This window comes from Aristolochia californica, unplaced genomic scaffold (assembly GCF_029961685.1).
Source record: "Aristolochia californica isolate CCGP_79_NKW_82.1479 unplaced genomic scaffold, dmAriCali1.0.hap1 SCAF_3, whole genome shotgun sequence".
NCBI lineage: Eukaryota > Viridiplantae > Streptophyta > Magnoliopsida > Piperales > Aristolochiaceae > Aristolochia > Aristolochia californica.
This window is the reverse complement of record NW_027181992.1, coordinates 38,841,793-38,856,272: the sequence shown is the minus strand read 5'-3', so window position 1 is coordinate 38,856,272 and position 14,480 is coordinate 38,841,793. Positions and strand designations below refer to the sequence as shown.

The 14,480-nt window shown below is 45.4% G+C and overlaps 1 protein-coding gene across 2 annotated transcripts in view; it reads right to left on the bottom strand.

The window, feature by feature from the left end:
* The window catches only part of LOC137958915 (protein FIP1-like), an 80,606-nt gene that overhangs the window by 36,493 nt on the left and 29,633 nt on the right, over positions 1-14,480 (bottom strand). For both annotated transcript variants that reach the window (XM_068806123.1, XM_068806124.1), the window contains exon 5: positions 13,864-13,930. In XM_068806123.1, the coding sequence (XP_068662224.1) occupies positions 13,864-13,930 (67 nt within the window). The remainder of the gene's footprint in view (positions 1-13,863; positions 13,931-14,480) is intronic.

The window sequence follows — 14,480 nt, the reverse complement described above, 5'->3', positions numbered from 1 at the left end:
TGACCTGAGCAGATTTCAAAGAGCCCCAAAACTGCCTTCACTTTTTTTATGTTATCCAACGTTCCAACTCCAAAAATCAAAGTGTCATCCGCATATTGTAGCACCGGAATGTTGAATGCCGAGAAGTTGCTGGTTGGATGTAACCATCCACATTCTTTGGCCGAAACAAACATGGCAAAAAGGCATTCCGCCACAATGTTGAAGAGAAGAGGGGAAAGGGGATCGCCCTGTCTTAATCCTCTTGATCCATTAAAGCAACCACAAACTGTTCCATTTACGATAAGAGAGTACGAGGCGGAGGACAAGCAGCTCTTAATCCAATATCTCCAACGATCTCCGAAGCCCATCCTACTCATGATGTCATCCAAGAGACTCCAATTTACCCGATCAAAAGCCTTTTCTAAATCCAACTTAAGCATAAAAGTTGGATCCTTCGAGCGAGAAAATTTATCGATCAGCTCGTGCGCCGCCATAGCCGAGTCCAAGATGTTTCTACCCTTCAAGAAAGCACTCTGGCCATGGTTGATGACAAGGGGGAGAACTGTTTTGAGCCTGTTTGCAAGGAGTCTAGCAATGATCTTGTATGAGCTTGAAATTAGGCTGATAGGGCGAAAATCACCAGGGGTCTCAACATTTCTCTTCTTGGGAATAAGTGAGATAAAAGAAGCTCCCATGCTGAGGAAGGAGATGCCAGTCATGAAAAAAACCTTCAACCATCTTATAAATATCTCCCTTGATAATCGGCCAAGCACAATGATAAAATTCACCATTAAAACCATCAGGTCCCAGGGCACGATCACAAGCCATTCCTAAGACTGCCTTCTCAATTTCCTTATGAGAGAAAGGAGCTTCGAGGATAGATGATGCAAAGATGGGAAGCAGCCCAAAATGAAACTACTGGACTTTGGGCCGATTAATAAAATCATCAGTGTATAAATATGTAAAAAAACTGAGCAGATCATTAGTAATTTGGATCTTATCCGATGTTACCTCATTACTGATGCATAAAGAGGTAATTCGGTTGGATCTCTTCCTCGTCGAATCGAGGGAGTGGAAAAATTTTGTATTGGCATCTCCTTCTGTTAGCTATTTAAAACGGGCTCTTTGCTTCCAACTGATTCTTTCCTAAACTAGGAGAGCTTGCAATTCCCTTTGAAGAGAAAGGCGAAAGGAAAATTCCGATGGAGATAGGTACCTTTGTTCTTCCGAAGAGTCCAGCTCAGCGATGCGGGAGAGGAGAGAGGATTTCTTTTCTTTGGCAGATTTGCGACGCTGGAAGGACCAATCCTTAAGTTTCTTTTAAAAGACTTTGAGCTTCATCGGAAGAGACCACTCTGGTCGACCCCAGGCAAGAAAATTGGACCACCAGTTTTTCAAGAGCGCATCAAAATCAGGATCCGACAGCCAAGTGTTTTCAAATCTGAATGGGGGAGGACCCCATCGTCCACAAGAAGTGGATAAGAGAATGGGCCAGTGGTCGGATCCTACCAGATTGAGGACATTCCCAGAGATATCTTCATAAAGATGGAGAAAATTTGAGTCTGCCAGGAAACAGTCTAATTTTGAAAGGATAGGGTGTTGTTGCCCATTAGACCAAGTGAATATTTTCCCGGAGAGGGTGATTTCTTCAAGCTCACTACTACCGATGAAATCAGCAAAGCCCCTCATAGAAGATGAGATGTGTGTAGCTGAAGGTTGTTTCTCGTCACAGAAACAGATTGCATTGAAGTCTCCCGCAAAACACCATGGGAGAGACCACTGAAGATGAAGGTTAGAAAGCTCCTCCCAGAAGTTCCTCCTTTCACGATATCGATTGGGGCTGTAGACTCCAGCAAGACACCACTGAGAATCAGAGCATCGATCTCGAAAATGAATCCCCACCGAGTAAGTTTCATGCCTGATGTTAACAACATCGAAAAGAGAGCTATCCCACAGAATCATGATTCCACCAGAGAGGCCAATGGAGTTTACAGCCAACCATTGCAGCGAGGGGCAGTTCCAAAGGTCTCGAGCGAGGTTGTCGCTTGGATTTTTGACATTTAGTTTCTTGGAGCACCACAATGGAGGGGTTGTATTGTGATAGGAGGCGACAGATTAATGCTCGCTTCCGTGAAGATCCTACTCCCCAAACATTCCAAGAGACCAAGATCATTTAGAACTGAGTTGATGAACTCCCAAATCTGGTGTCCGTCTTGGATTCCGTCTTGGAGCCTGACCATGAAAAGCCACGTCCAAGAGGCGAGCCAGATTCATCATGTTTTGCCAAGTTTCCTCATCATATCGACTTTGCTCAGTTAGAAGCTCTGCCACCATCCTTTCATTTGGAGGGAGGGGAGGCTTGAGGTGGTCAGATGGGAGGGTGTTGTTGGCCAAACCAGTCCCTGATTGGCAACGGGCGAGACCACTCTTTTCCCTTCGGTGATAGGTGGCCAGAATTGGAGGAGCAGGAAGATCCAGGTTCCGCATGGTGTTAGGATTGGCCTCGGGTTCTGATGTGGTTTCTGGGTTAGAGGTGAGATTGGAAGCAGGAAATTCAAAGGTGGTAGGAAGAGCGGTTGGAGTGGCCGGCATTGCATCTGGAGGGGGTTGATTTTGCCATGATTCAAAATAAATCGTATCTGGGCAAGGGCTGAACCCATCGGAATTGTTATTTTCATGGTAACTGAATAGAGGATTATGGAAGGCAGGGGTGAAGAAGAGTTTTTGATTTTTTCTGAAGGTGGAGATAGGCCATAGTTTTCCAGGGGGGTGGGGGTGCCGAGGTCAGAGCTTGAGGTGGCGTGTTCGGGAAAAAAGTTGGCTGACGGGCCAGCAAGGGGAAGGAGGGGAGGTGCAGTGTTCGAGGATTGTGGGAGGAAAGAGCATTCTAAACGAAATGGTTTGGATTTTCGAGGCTGGCACGAAGGCCAGAGAGGTGAGTTGGGTTTTTAAGGTTTTGGATGGCGTGTGAAGGGGGAGGAGGGGTTGGGTTTTCGAGGTTGGGGGTGGGACGTGAAGAGAGAGGGAGAGGGGTTGGATTTTCAAAGTTTGGGGTGGTGTGTTTTGAGAAGGGGGGGAGATTTGGGTTTTCGAGACTTGGGGTGGCGTGAGGTTGAGATGAAAAATGATTTGTTTTTGCAAAATGTGGGGTGGTGTGCGGGAGGGGGGAAAGGGAATTTGGGTTTTTGAGATTTGGGATGGCGTGTGGGGGGGAAGGAAGCTTGATTTGGGTTTTCGAAATTTTGGGTAGCATGTGTAGGAAGGTTTGGGTTAGTGTGAGATGGGGGATGAAGCCATGATGTGGCCAGACACCAAGGCCGAAGACTGTGCAAGTCCAGTGCACAGCAATAGCAGCGGCGGCCAAGGCCAAGTGCAATGGCAAGGCCCAGAGGGGCGCACGCATATAGCCGGCCCGGAATCAACTGCAACAGAAGAAGACATACTTTCGATTGCCAAACGGATGGCCAAGCAGCAAGGCGTGCAACAACCCCAGCAGCTGGCCGAGACACAAGGCAGCATGCCAACAGGCACGCGGAGGCGGGTCGAAATGGGGTTGCAGCCAGTAGGTGCGCTGGCGGATCGAAATGGGGTTGCGCGCGACCAGGACTCCAGGCGGATGGAAATGGGGTTACGCGCGACTAGGACTCCAGGAGGATTGAAATGGGGTTGCGCACGGCAAGGACTCCAGGCACAGGCGCGAGCGCGACATGGTCAGCAGGCGCCCGCGCGACCAGGACTCCAGGCGCTCGCGCGACCAGGGCGCCTCTGACGCTAGAATGCGAATTTTCGGGATCTGGTGAATTTCTTGGCGTTTTCAGAGATTTCTAAGGGCCAGGGACTGTTTCTGAGCCTTCTAAAGGCCAGGGGAGGAGGCTATAAATAAGAGGAGCCTCTCCCATTGTAAAGGATTCAGATTATTAGCATTCTTTGCTCTTCAAGTGTATAGAGAGAGATAGTGGTTGGCCTTCAAGAGTGTTTGGCCACCCTTTGTAACTTTGTTTTCTCAATCCAAAGTTAGCATTCTTCTTCCATTTCTTTGGTCTCTCCGTTGTTCTTTTGGCTTGCAACATCAAGTGTGGAGGTTAGGAGGAAGATCCATGAGACAAGGAGGCTGACTAGTTCTTGGGAAGAGCTAGGCCGCACGGGGTAGATATTCCGCTGGGCTAGACAGACTTAGCCCGAATCTAACCGCATGACAACTGGTATCAGAGCAGCACTCCATCTATGGCATCCACAAGTGGAGATGTAGCAGCAAGAGGTAAGGAGACACTCTCTGAAAACGATTCACGTTTTGGTGATTTCAAGTCCAGGTTTGTTAGCTTGGAAAATTAGTTTTCAAGACTGGAGGAGTTCGTACATGACATTGCGCATGGCCTACACCCTGTCCCTGACTAGTTCCATGGGTTTGAGGACAACGTACATAGTGCCATGGCAGTGATGCGAGCCGAAATCCAGAGAGTGGATGGAGATGTTAAGACCATCGAGGAAGAAGTTGGGGCAAGACTCACCCTATGCGAGAGGGCCCTTGCGAATGGAGGAGGTTCGCAAGGAGATGCCAAGATCAGAACCCCGGAGCCAAAACCCTTCACTGGAAAACGTGATCCAAAGGTAATAGACATTTTCCTTTGGCAAATAGAGCAGTATCTCAATGCCTCTAAGTTGACCAGTGAAGAAGCCAAAGTTAGTACTGCATCGATGTTCCTTGCGGAAGATGCGGTGCTGCTAGTGGAGGCGCCAGTTCCGGTACTGCTGAGAGAGGCAACAGAGGGGCGCCAGTTCCGGTGTTGCCGGGAGAAGCAGCAGAGAGGTGCCAGTTCCGGTTCTGCTGGGAGAGACAGCAGAGAGACGCCAGATCCGGTGCTGCTTTCCAGGAACTGCTGGGAAAGGCAGCAGGGACGCGCCAGTTCCGGTACTGCTGGGAGAGACAGCAGAGAGGCGCCAGATCCGGTGCTGCTTTCCAGGAACTGCTGAGAGAGGCAGCAGGGACGCGCCAGTTCCGGTACTGCTGTGAGAGACAGCAGAGAGGCATCAAATCCAGTGCTGCTTTCCAGGAACTGCTGGGAGATGCAGCAGGGAGACGCCAGATCCGATGCTGCTGGGAGAGACAATAGAAAGGCGCTAGATCCGGTGCAGCTTTCCAGGAACTGCTGGCAGAGGCAGCAAGCCAACCATGAGTGGGTGGCGTATGTTGATGGCGCGCAGACGAGGACGTCTGCATTATGGCGGTGGGAGTATGAGACGAGAAGATTCTGGCTCGACGACAGATACTTCCACGCTAACAAACTCAGCCCGAAGCAAGCTCGGTGGCAAGTTTTCTTGGCCGAGTTAGACTCTAAGATGAGGTACAAGGTGGGGAAAGTCTATGCTGCTACAGATGCCTTAAGCAAAAAGACGGATTCTGCTATGCCTTTTGATGGAGAAAAGGGCACAAGGGTATTAGCACATATAGAGCGCACGACACCAGATTGCATTGTTGGAACACGCTCAGAAACGGAACGTGTGCGTGCAGCAGAGGCAGAGGCACGTGTGGCGCTATGCGAACAGCGCTCAGTAACCTCAACGTGTGATGCGGCAAGCGGCTGCACGAGACGAATATATGCGCGGCACTTGCTTCACGCGCATCACTCGCGGTGCGGTAGCAGCAGACCCTGATGAGGCGCAGGAGACATGCACTTTGCGCAAAGCGTGCCTGCGCACATGGAGGACCATCTTGTCGCGGAAACGGAAAATGCGACTTTGCAATTATGAGCCTTAGCAACAATTACACAGGTTAGTGCTTCGTTGCTAGACAGGATTCGCACCAGACTTCACCAAGACGCCCAGGTCTACAACATTGTGCAAGTTGCAACCTGGGGCGAGATGAGGAGACTATGGCTTGACGACAGATTGCTCAAGACCAAAGGTAATCGACTTTATGTGCCTAAGTACGATAACCTACGGCATGACCTCTTGAGGGAATGCCATGATACCTTGTGGGGAGTAAAACCAGGCCAAAGACGGACATTGGCCTTGCTCTCTGGCCAGTATTATTGCCCGGATATGGAGAGCGAAACATGTCTTATCAGCAAGATAAGATTGAACAAAGAAAGCACAGAGGCTTGTTACAGCCTTTGCCCGTTCCAAAACGGTCGTGGGAGTCTATTTCAATGGACTTCATTTCTGGTTTGCGCAAGAAAGACGGGCTAGGGTCTATCATGGTAGTGGTGGACCAGGTTACGAAGCACGGAACATTCGTGACAGTGCCAAGTGATTGTACAGCAGAAGAGGTTGCTCGAGCTTTCATGGCACAAGTAGTGAAGCACTGGGGCGTGCCCACAACGATCATCAGTGATCATGACCCCAGATTCACAGGAAAATTCTGGACCGAGTTATTTAAACTATTGAGAACTATAAATTTTTTCACTAGTTTTCATCCTCAGACTGATGGCCAAACGAAGCTTATAAACACCGAGAGGAGCGCCAAAGGGGCAAGCCCCGGAGGATGCAATACTTGGCAAAGTGGCAGGGTCAAACGAAAAGCGAAGCAACATGGCAAGATGCTGCCGAGTTGTAGCAGTTCGAGAAGGAAGTGGCCCACTATCGCCAAGGGATGCAGACGAGGGCATCTACCTTATGGCGGTGGGAGTATGAGATGGGGGATGAAGTCATGGTGTGGCCAGACACCAAGGCCGAAGACTGTGCAAGTCCAGTGCACAGTAATAGCAGTGGCGGCCAAGGCCAAGTGCAATGGCACGACCCAGAGAGGCGCACACATATGGCCAATCAGCTGCAGCAGAAGAAGACATACTTGCGCTTGCCAAACGGATGGCCAAGCAGCAAGGCGCACAACAACCCCAACAGCTGGCCGAGACACAAGGCAGCACGCCAATAGGCACGCGGAGGCGGGTCGAAATGGGGTTGCAGCCAGCAGGTGCGCTGGAGGATTGAAATGGGGTTGCGCGCGACCAGGACTCCAAGCCGATGGAAATGGGGTTGCCCGCGACTAGGACTCCAGGCGGATCGAAATGGGATTGCGAGCGGCCAGGACTCCTGTCGCATCCGCTGGCGCGCACGCGACCAGGACTCCAGGCTCAAGCGCGCCCGCGACATGGTCAGCAGTCACCCGCGCGACAAGGACTCCAGGCGCCCCCACGACCAGGGCGCCTCTGACGCCAAAATGCGAATTTTCGGGATCTGGCAAATTTCTTGGCGTTTTTTAGAGATTTCTAAGGGCCAAGGACGGTTTCTGAGCCTTCTAAAGGTCAGGGGAGGAGGCTATAAATAGGAAAAGCCTCTCCCATTGTAAAGGATTCGGATTCTTAGCATTCTTTGCTCTTCAAGTGTATAGAGAGAGTGAGTGGTTGGCCATCAAGACTGTTTGGCCACCCTTTGTAACTTTGTTTTCTCAATCCAAAGTTAGCATTCTTCTTCCATTTCTTTGGTCTCTTCGTCATTCTTTTGGCTTGCAACATCGAGTGTGGAGGTTAGGTGGAAGATCCGTGAGACAAGGAGGCTGACTAGTTCTTGGCAAGAGCTAGGCCGCACGGGGTAGATATTCTGTTGGACTAGACGGACTTAGCCCGAATCTAACCGCGTGACATAGTGTGTTTAAAGAGGGGGGATGATTTGGGTTTTCGAGGTATGGGTTGGAGTGTGAAATGGTGGGATTTTCGAGATTTAGGCTGGCGTGTGGCATGAGGGAAGGAAAATTTTGATTTTTGGGGTATGGGGTGACGGGTGGAGGTAGGGAAGTGGAGGGAATGATGGGATTTTTTGGGGAAACGGGGTGGCGTGTGGAGGTAGTGGCATTGGGAAGATCAATTGGTTTTTCCGAGGTGTCAGAAAAAGCTGGGAGGCTTTTTTGGGGAGATTTGAATTTTGAATTTGAGATTTGATTGGGATTTGGGTTTGAATTTGGGTTTGAATTCTGGCAAGAATTTGAATTTGAATTTGAATTTGAGTTTGAATTTGAATTCGGTTTGAGTTTGAATTCGAATTTGAATTTGAATTTGAATTTGGATTTGAGTCTGAATTTGGTTCTGAATTAGGATTTGGATCTGAATTTGGCTGTGAATTTGGATTCGGATCTGAAATTGGGTCTGAATTCAAATTCGGATTTGAAAGCTGATTCGGGTGGGGATTTGATGTCAAGATCCAGGTTTTTTTGGGTGAGTTTGGGTTTGGGGGGTGGAGGGGTTGACTCCGCCGTGGGCAGGTCTCCGAACACCACCTTGATCCAAAAGAAAACTTCTCCGGCAACCAGCTTTAGGAAGGGATCTTTCATCCATGGTGAGGATGGGGCGATGAAAACTTTTGCAAAGTCAAGCCTGGTGCGGTTGACAGTTTCCTCCGCCCATATGATCGGCTCTCCGAAATTTTGGGCAAGGAGATTTAAGTTCTTTTTCGTCAGAGTTCCACCAAAATGCCAAGAAACCAAATCCATTGGCCGTACTGACTTGTAGGCGTGGTTGAAGGCCATACCTTTATCGTCAAGAGATTGTGTTTATGGGATGTTGGCATATGGAGGGCAGCTTCCATGTCCCTTGACGTTTGAAAGGAGATCAACCATTTCGAGTGGCCCAGAAAAGAGGCATTCGGACGGTATTTGAGGCTGAGATGATCTCTGATACAGTGACACAGAGCGTCCGGTGGGACCTTAATGACACTGATTTGGTGGGCATGGGAAGTTAGAAAGGTAAGGGGAGGAGGTGGGGTTGGTGGTGGTGACATTGGCCATGAGTTAGTTGCGGGTTTTGGGGGGGCTTGGTTTGTGATTTTGGGTGGTGAGGACGTAGAAGAGAGGACTTCGATTGCTTTAGGAGGTTTTGAGTGATTTTTTCTGGAAAAAGGAAGATAAGGCATTTCATAAGAGATTCCAGCTAAAAGGACCTGATTTCTCCGGTATGTAGATCCGCGCCATGATCAGGCTTCCCCTGCTTTGGGTGATTTTGCACTCTGGTCTCCTGATATTTGAAAACCGAGAGAGAGAAGGTCGTGGAGTTGGATTTGAAATCACTCTGCCGAGGGGGGGAAGAGCAACTTACGGTGATGGCATCGAAACATCGGAGGAAATCTGGCTCTGCCGCCAATGGAATCAAGATGAAGGAGCGTTTCAACCCGTTTCGGATTGTGATACGAGTCGAAACTCCACTTCTTTCCCAGAGATGTCGTAGGGAAATCTCCGAATCACCAAAGGATAAGGTGGTCGGTGAGATAGGTTTTCTTTTACCTTTTGCTTTTCGCTGAATCACCGTCCATCCCTCAAAGTGGTCTCGATTGTCTTCTTCATCTTCATCCTCCTTTTCTCCAACATCACCAATGATATGGAGTGATGATGACGGTCGATGTTCGGAAAGGTAGGAAGCCCCCCTTTCTTCTTCCTCTATTCGTCGAGGGAGGCGCGGGTCACCAACGGGATCGTCCTGATCTCCGTGTTTGTGCCCTCTTCGCAAATTATGCTTCTTCTGCCAAACGATATGAGAAGGCTTGTTGAGGACCCCTTTTCCACGATCGTGAAACCTCCTCTCCACTCCATTTTTTGTGATTTCTCGATTTTTCACCCCGAGACTCATTTCGTCGTCGTCGGAATCACACACGGGTCTTACGATTACATTTTCGCGTTGTCGCTCGCCTTTATGCCGTCGTTCGTTCGAAACGATCTCTCACCTCGTCGCATCGTCGCCGATTCGCCTTCCCCGATCGTTGTCGTTTGTGTCCTCTCGTCGATTTCTCGCGCTCTCCTCGCTTTGCTCCCTTCTGTCGCCCCTTCTCTCGTGCACTCGCTCCTTCATCCTTACTGTCCTTTACTTTATCTCTCTCAATTTTCAAATATCAGGGGACCGGAGAGTACAAAAACATGGTTAGTTTCAATAGATTTTTCCTTCTTTGAGGATACTTCTTACTTCTCGAGTAAGTCAAAAGAGGTTCTCTTAGTCATCACATGTAGATGCCATTTCCATGTGATGCTATGGATGATATCCCAGTTGAAGACACTACTGATACTGCTAGTCAAGGTACTCCTCTGATTGCTCCTTCTGATGGTGTGTCTACTTCTCTAGGTAAGTCTCCTTCATTTCCTTCCTATGTGTTTTCTGATCTTCATTTACTTGTTGCTCTTTGGAAAGAAGTGAGGGAGTGCACTCAGCATCCTCTCCTAGTTTGCATAATTTGATCGGTTTACTCCTTCCTACAAAGTGTTTCAGCCCAATAATGATTCATTATCTCCTCATAAATCTTACATTGAAGCTCTTCAATGACCAAATTGAAAATCTACGATGGAGGAGGAGATGTCAAGATTACACGATACATGGACTTTATGCTTTCTTTCCAATTATGCTAGCGTGGTTGGATGTTTATAGTTAAACAGAGGGCACAGGGCACAGTAGAGAGGTATAAAGCTCGACTTGTAGCCACAGGTTACACACAGACGTATGGAGTCGACTATAATGATGCCTTCTCTCCTTTACTAGATTAAACTTTGTTAGTATTTTGATTCCAATAGCAATTAACAAGGTTGGTCTCTTGACCAGCTTTACATGAAAAATGTATTTTTGTATGCCAACCTAACTAAAGAGGTGTTTATGGAACAACCACTTAGATTTGTTGCTTAGGGATAGACATGTATGGTATGTAGATTTTGAAAGCTATATGTTGATTAAAGCAATCCTCGTACTTGATTTAATAAGTTCAGCAGCGTAATACTGAACTTTGGCTTTGTGAGAAGCAGCTCAGATCCATCAATGTTTATCTTGAATAAGTTAACTGCTTGTGTAATCCTAACTGCATATGTAGATGACATTATAATTTCAGCAGATGCCAATAGTGGAATTGCTGAGATTAACTCTCACCGTCAAAGGAACTTTCAGACTAAAGATTTCAAGTCTCTTCGATACTAGTTAGGCTTTGAAGAAGCTTGAAACAATTCAGATATTCTTCTTTCTCAAAGAAAGTACGTAATGAATTTTATAAGTGAGACAGGACTTCTAGGAGCTAAACCAGTGGATACATCACATGAGATTAATGTGGACCTATTTGATGAAAGTTCACCTAACTAGAAAGATTGAGCTCAGTGAAGGAGGTTAGTAGGGAAGTTTATATATGTTATTGTAACTCGTTTAGACATATTATATGCAGTGAGACTGGTTACCCCTTTCACGGAAACTCCCAGGAAAATTCACTTGGAAATTGTCCATAGAATTCTTCAATATTTGAAAGGAGGACCACGTATGGGACTGCTTTACAAGTGTCATGGCCATACAGATATTTTAGGGTACTATAATGCGGATTATGGGACAAAAATTGATCTAAGATCAACAAGTGATTTTTGTACATTTGTAGGAGGAAATCTAGTAACTTGGAAAAGTAAGAAACAAAATGTAGTTGTTCATTCCATTACAGAGGAAGAAAACAGATCCATGGCACACAGCATATGAGTTAATTTGGTTTCATACTCTTTTGTCTGATTTTGGAGTAATAGTGCCTTAAGCTATAGCGACAAAATGTCACCCTGCTATATCGGGAAAGGCTTCAATCCTAAAGCTTTGGCGTTTGGCCTAGCTTACTTAGGGTGAAAAGTAGACTAGTAAACCTTCAATTTAAGGGGAAACCAAGCCAAAATGAAGAGAGATGAACTCTGCCAGAAATGGGGTATTCTTTGCACGAATTTGGAGATGATACAAGTGATTTACAAAGCCCTATTTATAGGTCAAAAAGGGATAAACCCCTTATCCCTTATTCGAACCCTAGCCAAAGAAATTGCCACTTAAGTAAGGCAAATCTCAAGATTATTCAAATTCAAACAAAGCATTATCTATATGCCTAAAATCTCTCAAAAATCCCATCCAAATATACCTGGATAGGCCTGCAAACTCAAATTTACCCAACAGCTACAGCCAGTTGCTGGCAGCTGCCCCCGCGCATGCTGGCCTGTGTTGCGAGCACGCCTGCTGTACCCTGCATGCCCATTCGTGCACAAGTTGCTGCTGCTTTGGCTGTTTCTCGCCAGATTCCTGTTTTTGAGCCATGTGAAATTATTGCTGCCCTAAGGTGGCTTTTTGATGACTTGGGGCTGTCATACCACCTTGAAAACCCCATTTTGACGCAATATCAAGTGTTCTCAATTTTGGCTGTCCAACATACGAATTCGCCTAAATCGGCTGTGTCAGCTATGACACATTCGTCTACGGCTGTGCTGCCCATGTCGTGTCCACCCTCATATCACAAAGTGTGATAATCAAGTGATAGTCCACTATTTTATGAGAAAACTAACCACGTAGAAGTAGAATACGATTTCATACGAAATCAAGTAATAAGTAGCAAGATAGCGACTCCATACATTTGCACCAAAGATCAGCTTTCATATCTGTTAGAACACCCATCGAAGGGCAATGTCATCATTTTACACTTATTGTAATGTCGAGGAGTTACATTATCTTATTCCATGTGTTGAGTTTTGTCCCCTATCTTATATTCATGCAATTTGAGTAAGTATGTCAGGAGATATAAGGGTTTAAGTGTTTTTAAGTGTATAGGAGCATTTCTGTAATTTGTGCTGAAATCACTTATAAAAAGGCTAAGGGTCGAGCACGAGCCCCAAGGAGAGTCGTTCCAGAACTCTCTTTTCTCTCTTCTCTTTCTCATTCTCTCTCTCAGTTCCTCTCTCTATAGTCCTCAATTTCATACTATTTACCAAGGCTGTATAAGGAACTTGGTTTACGAAGTTACATTCCAAGCTGGGTTTATATGATGCATATCTCCAAGCTTGAAAGGAACTCTACTTTATGCGAGTGGAATATTATGTAATTTTCTCATTAAACATGTCTTCAGACTCAAGCGCTCTTTAGTCTTTGTGTACTTTAAGCCTTAAAGATAATGATAAAAGAGGAATAAGCACGCTGCCCTAATTAATGGTTGTGTTTTCTTCTTCTTCTCAGGTTCTTCTCCTTCTACCATTACATTCTTCTCTTCTTATTCAAATTCATCTTCTTCTCACACAAGTTTAATAACCAAACTTGTTCTTAATACATTGTCTGCCTTCTCATCTCTGCACTAATGAACCAGACCCTTCTTCCTTCTAATGGAGGGAATACCTAATATGGGACCCTAAAATTGTAACAGTTTTATGTTTTGTGCCTAACTTGTTTCTTCTTCTCAAGGTGAGAACCACTTTGATCTGTTTTATCATGAGATAAGTTACACATCTATAACAAAACTTCAGGTTAAGATAAGTTTTGTGCATAACTTTACACATCCATTATGGATATTTTCATGGCAAGCTGATTATCGAAGGCGACTCAAAGACTGTCATCAACTGGTGTTCAAAAGATAGCTCCCCTCTTTGGCGCCACTGGCCAATCACTGATTGTATTGCTGACATTGTGTCATCCATTCATTGTAAGTGGAACCTCGTTCCTAGATCAGCCAATTCTTTGGCTGATAAATTGGCTAAATTTGGAACCTCCCAGCAATCTCTCATTGTTTAGGAAGGCTTCCCCTCTTGTAATCTGCTGGTTTGAGCTCTCATAATAAAATTCAGCATAAAAAAAAAAATTACACATCCTTTTTGGACATTTTACAATGAACGTAGATTAAAAACTTTTACATTTTAGAGTCAAGTTGGACCACTATTTAGAAAAATTTATGTAAATTATCAACTTAAAGAGTGTTTAAAGGAGACAGGTATTTAATCCTTTGATGTAATAATGTTCAAGTGAGTTAATAAAAGGATTTAGGGAACGACTTTTGACCCCTAATGGCTGCTGCTCTCTCCAGCAGTTTTCTCTCCTCCCTCTTTTCTTCTCTCTTTCTCCTCTCTTCTACTCTATAATCTCTAACTTCTACAGAAACCATAAATTAAGAAAATAAACAAAATAAAATGAACAGTTAGTATAAATCTGTACTGCTGACCGTATGTAATAATAGCAAATGGCAGGCGGATGATGTGCTTCAGTTTCTGGCTGAACATGTAATACCCCTACAAAGTCAGATTAAACAAATGTCACATATATCAGCTGGATCAACCAAAATACTGGCTAAAAGATTGAAAAATATACTACTTAACAAAACATAAAGCATGGCATCTGATTTTTTATTTTATTTTTTGAAAATATGGCATGCAATTTTGGAAAAAAAGAAAAGAAAAAAGAAAAACTACCAAAATGAAATGAGAGAAAATCCAAAAAAAAAAGCAAAGAAAAGATACCTTTTTAGCACAAAAAGAAAGTGATATCAGAAAAATAATTGATACTTGTTGAAAAACAAGTAGAGGGGCATTTTGATTATTTTACCTTGTCGTTATTTATATTTCTTGATGTAATCCTATTCTACATGTATTCGCAACTTATTTAAAAAAAAAAAAAAAATCCTGTTCTACATGTCAAACTATGTCTATGGACCAAATTTCATGCAAAAGGGACACAGAATAGGAGATATAGAAAATTAGGGTTTTCACTTAAAGTAAGGGAATTCTTATAAATTGTACTCAACACTAATTATAATTAGAGGTTAGGGGACATGCAGGTCCT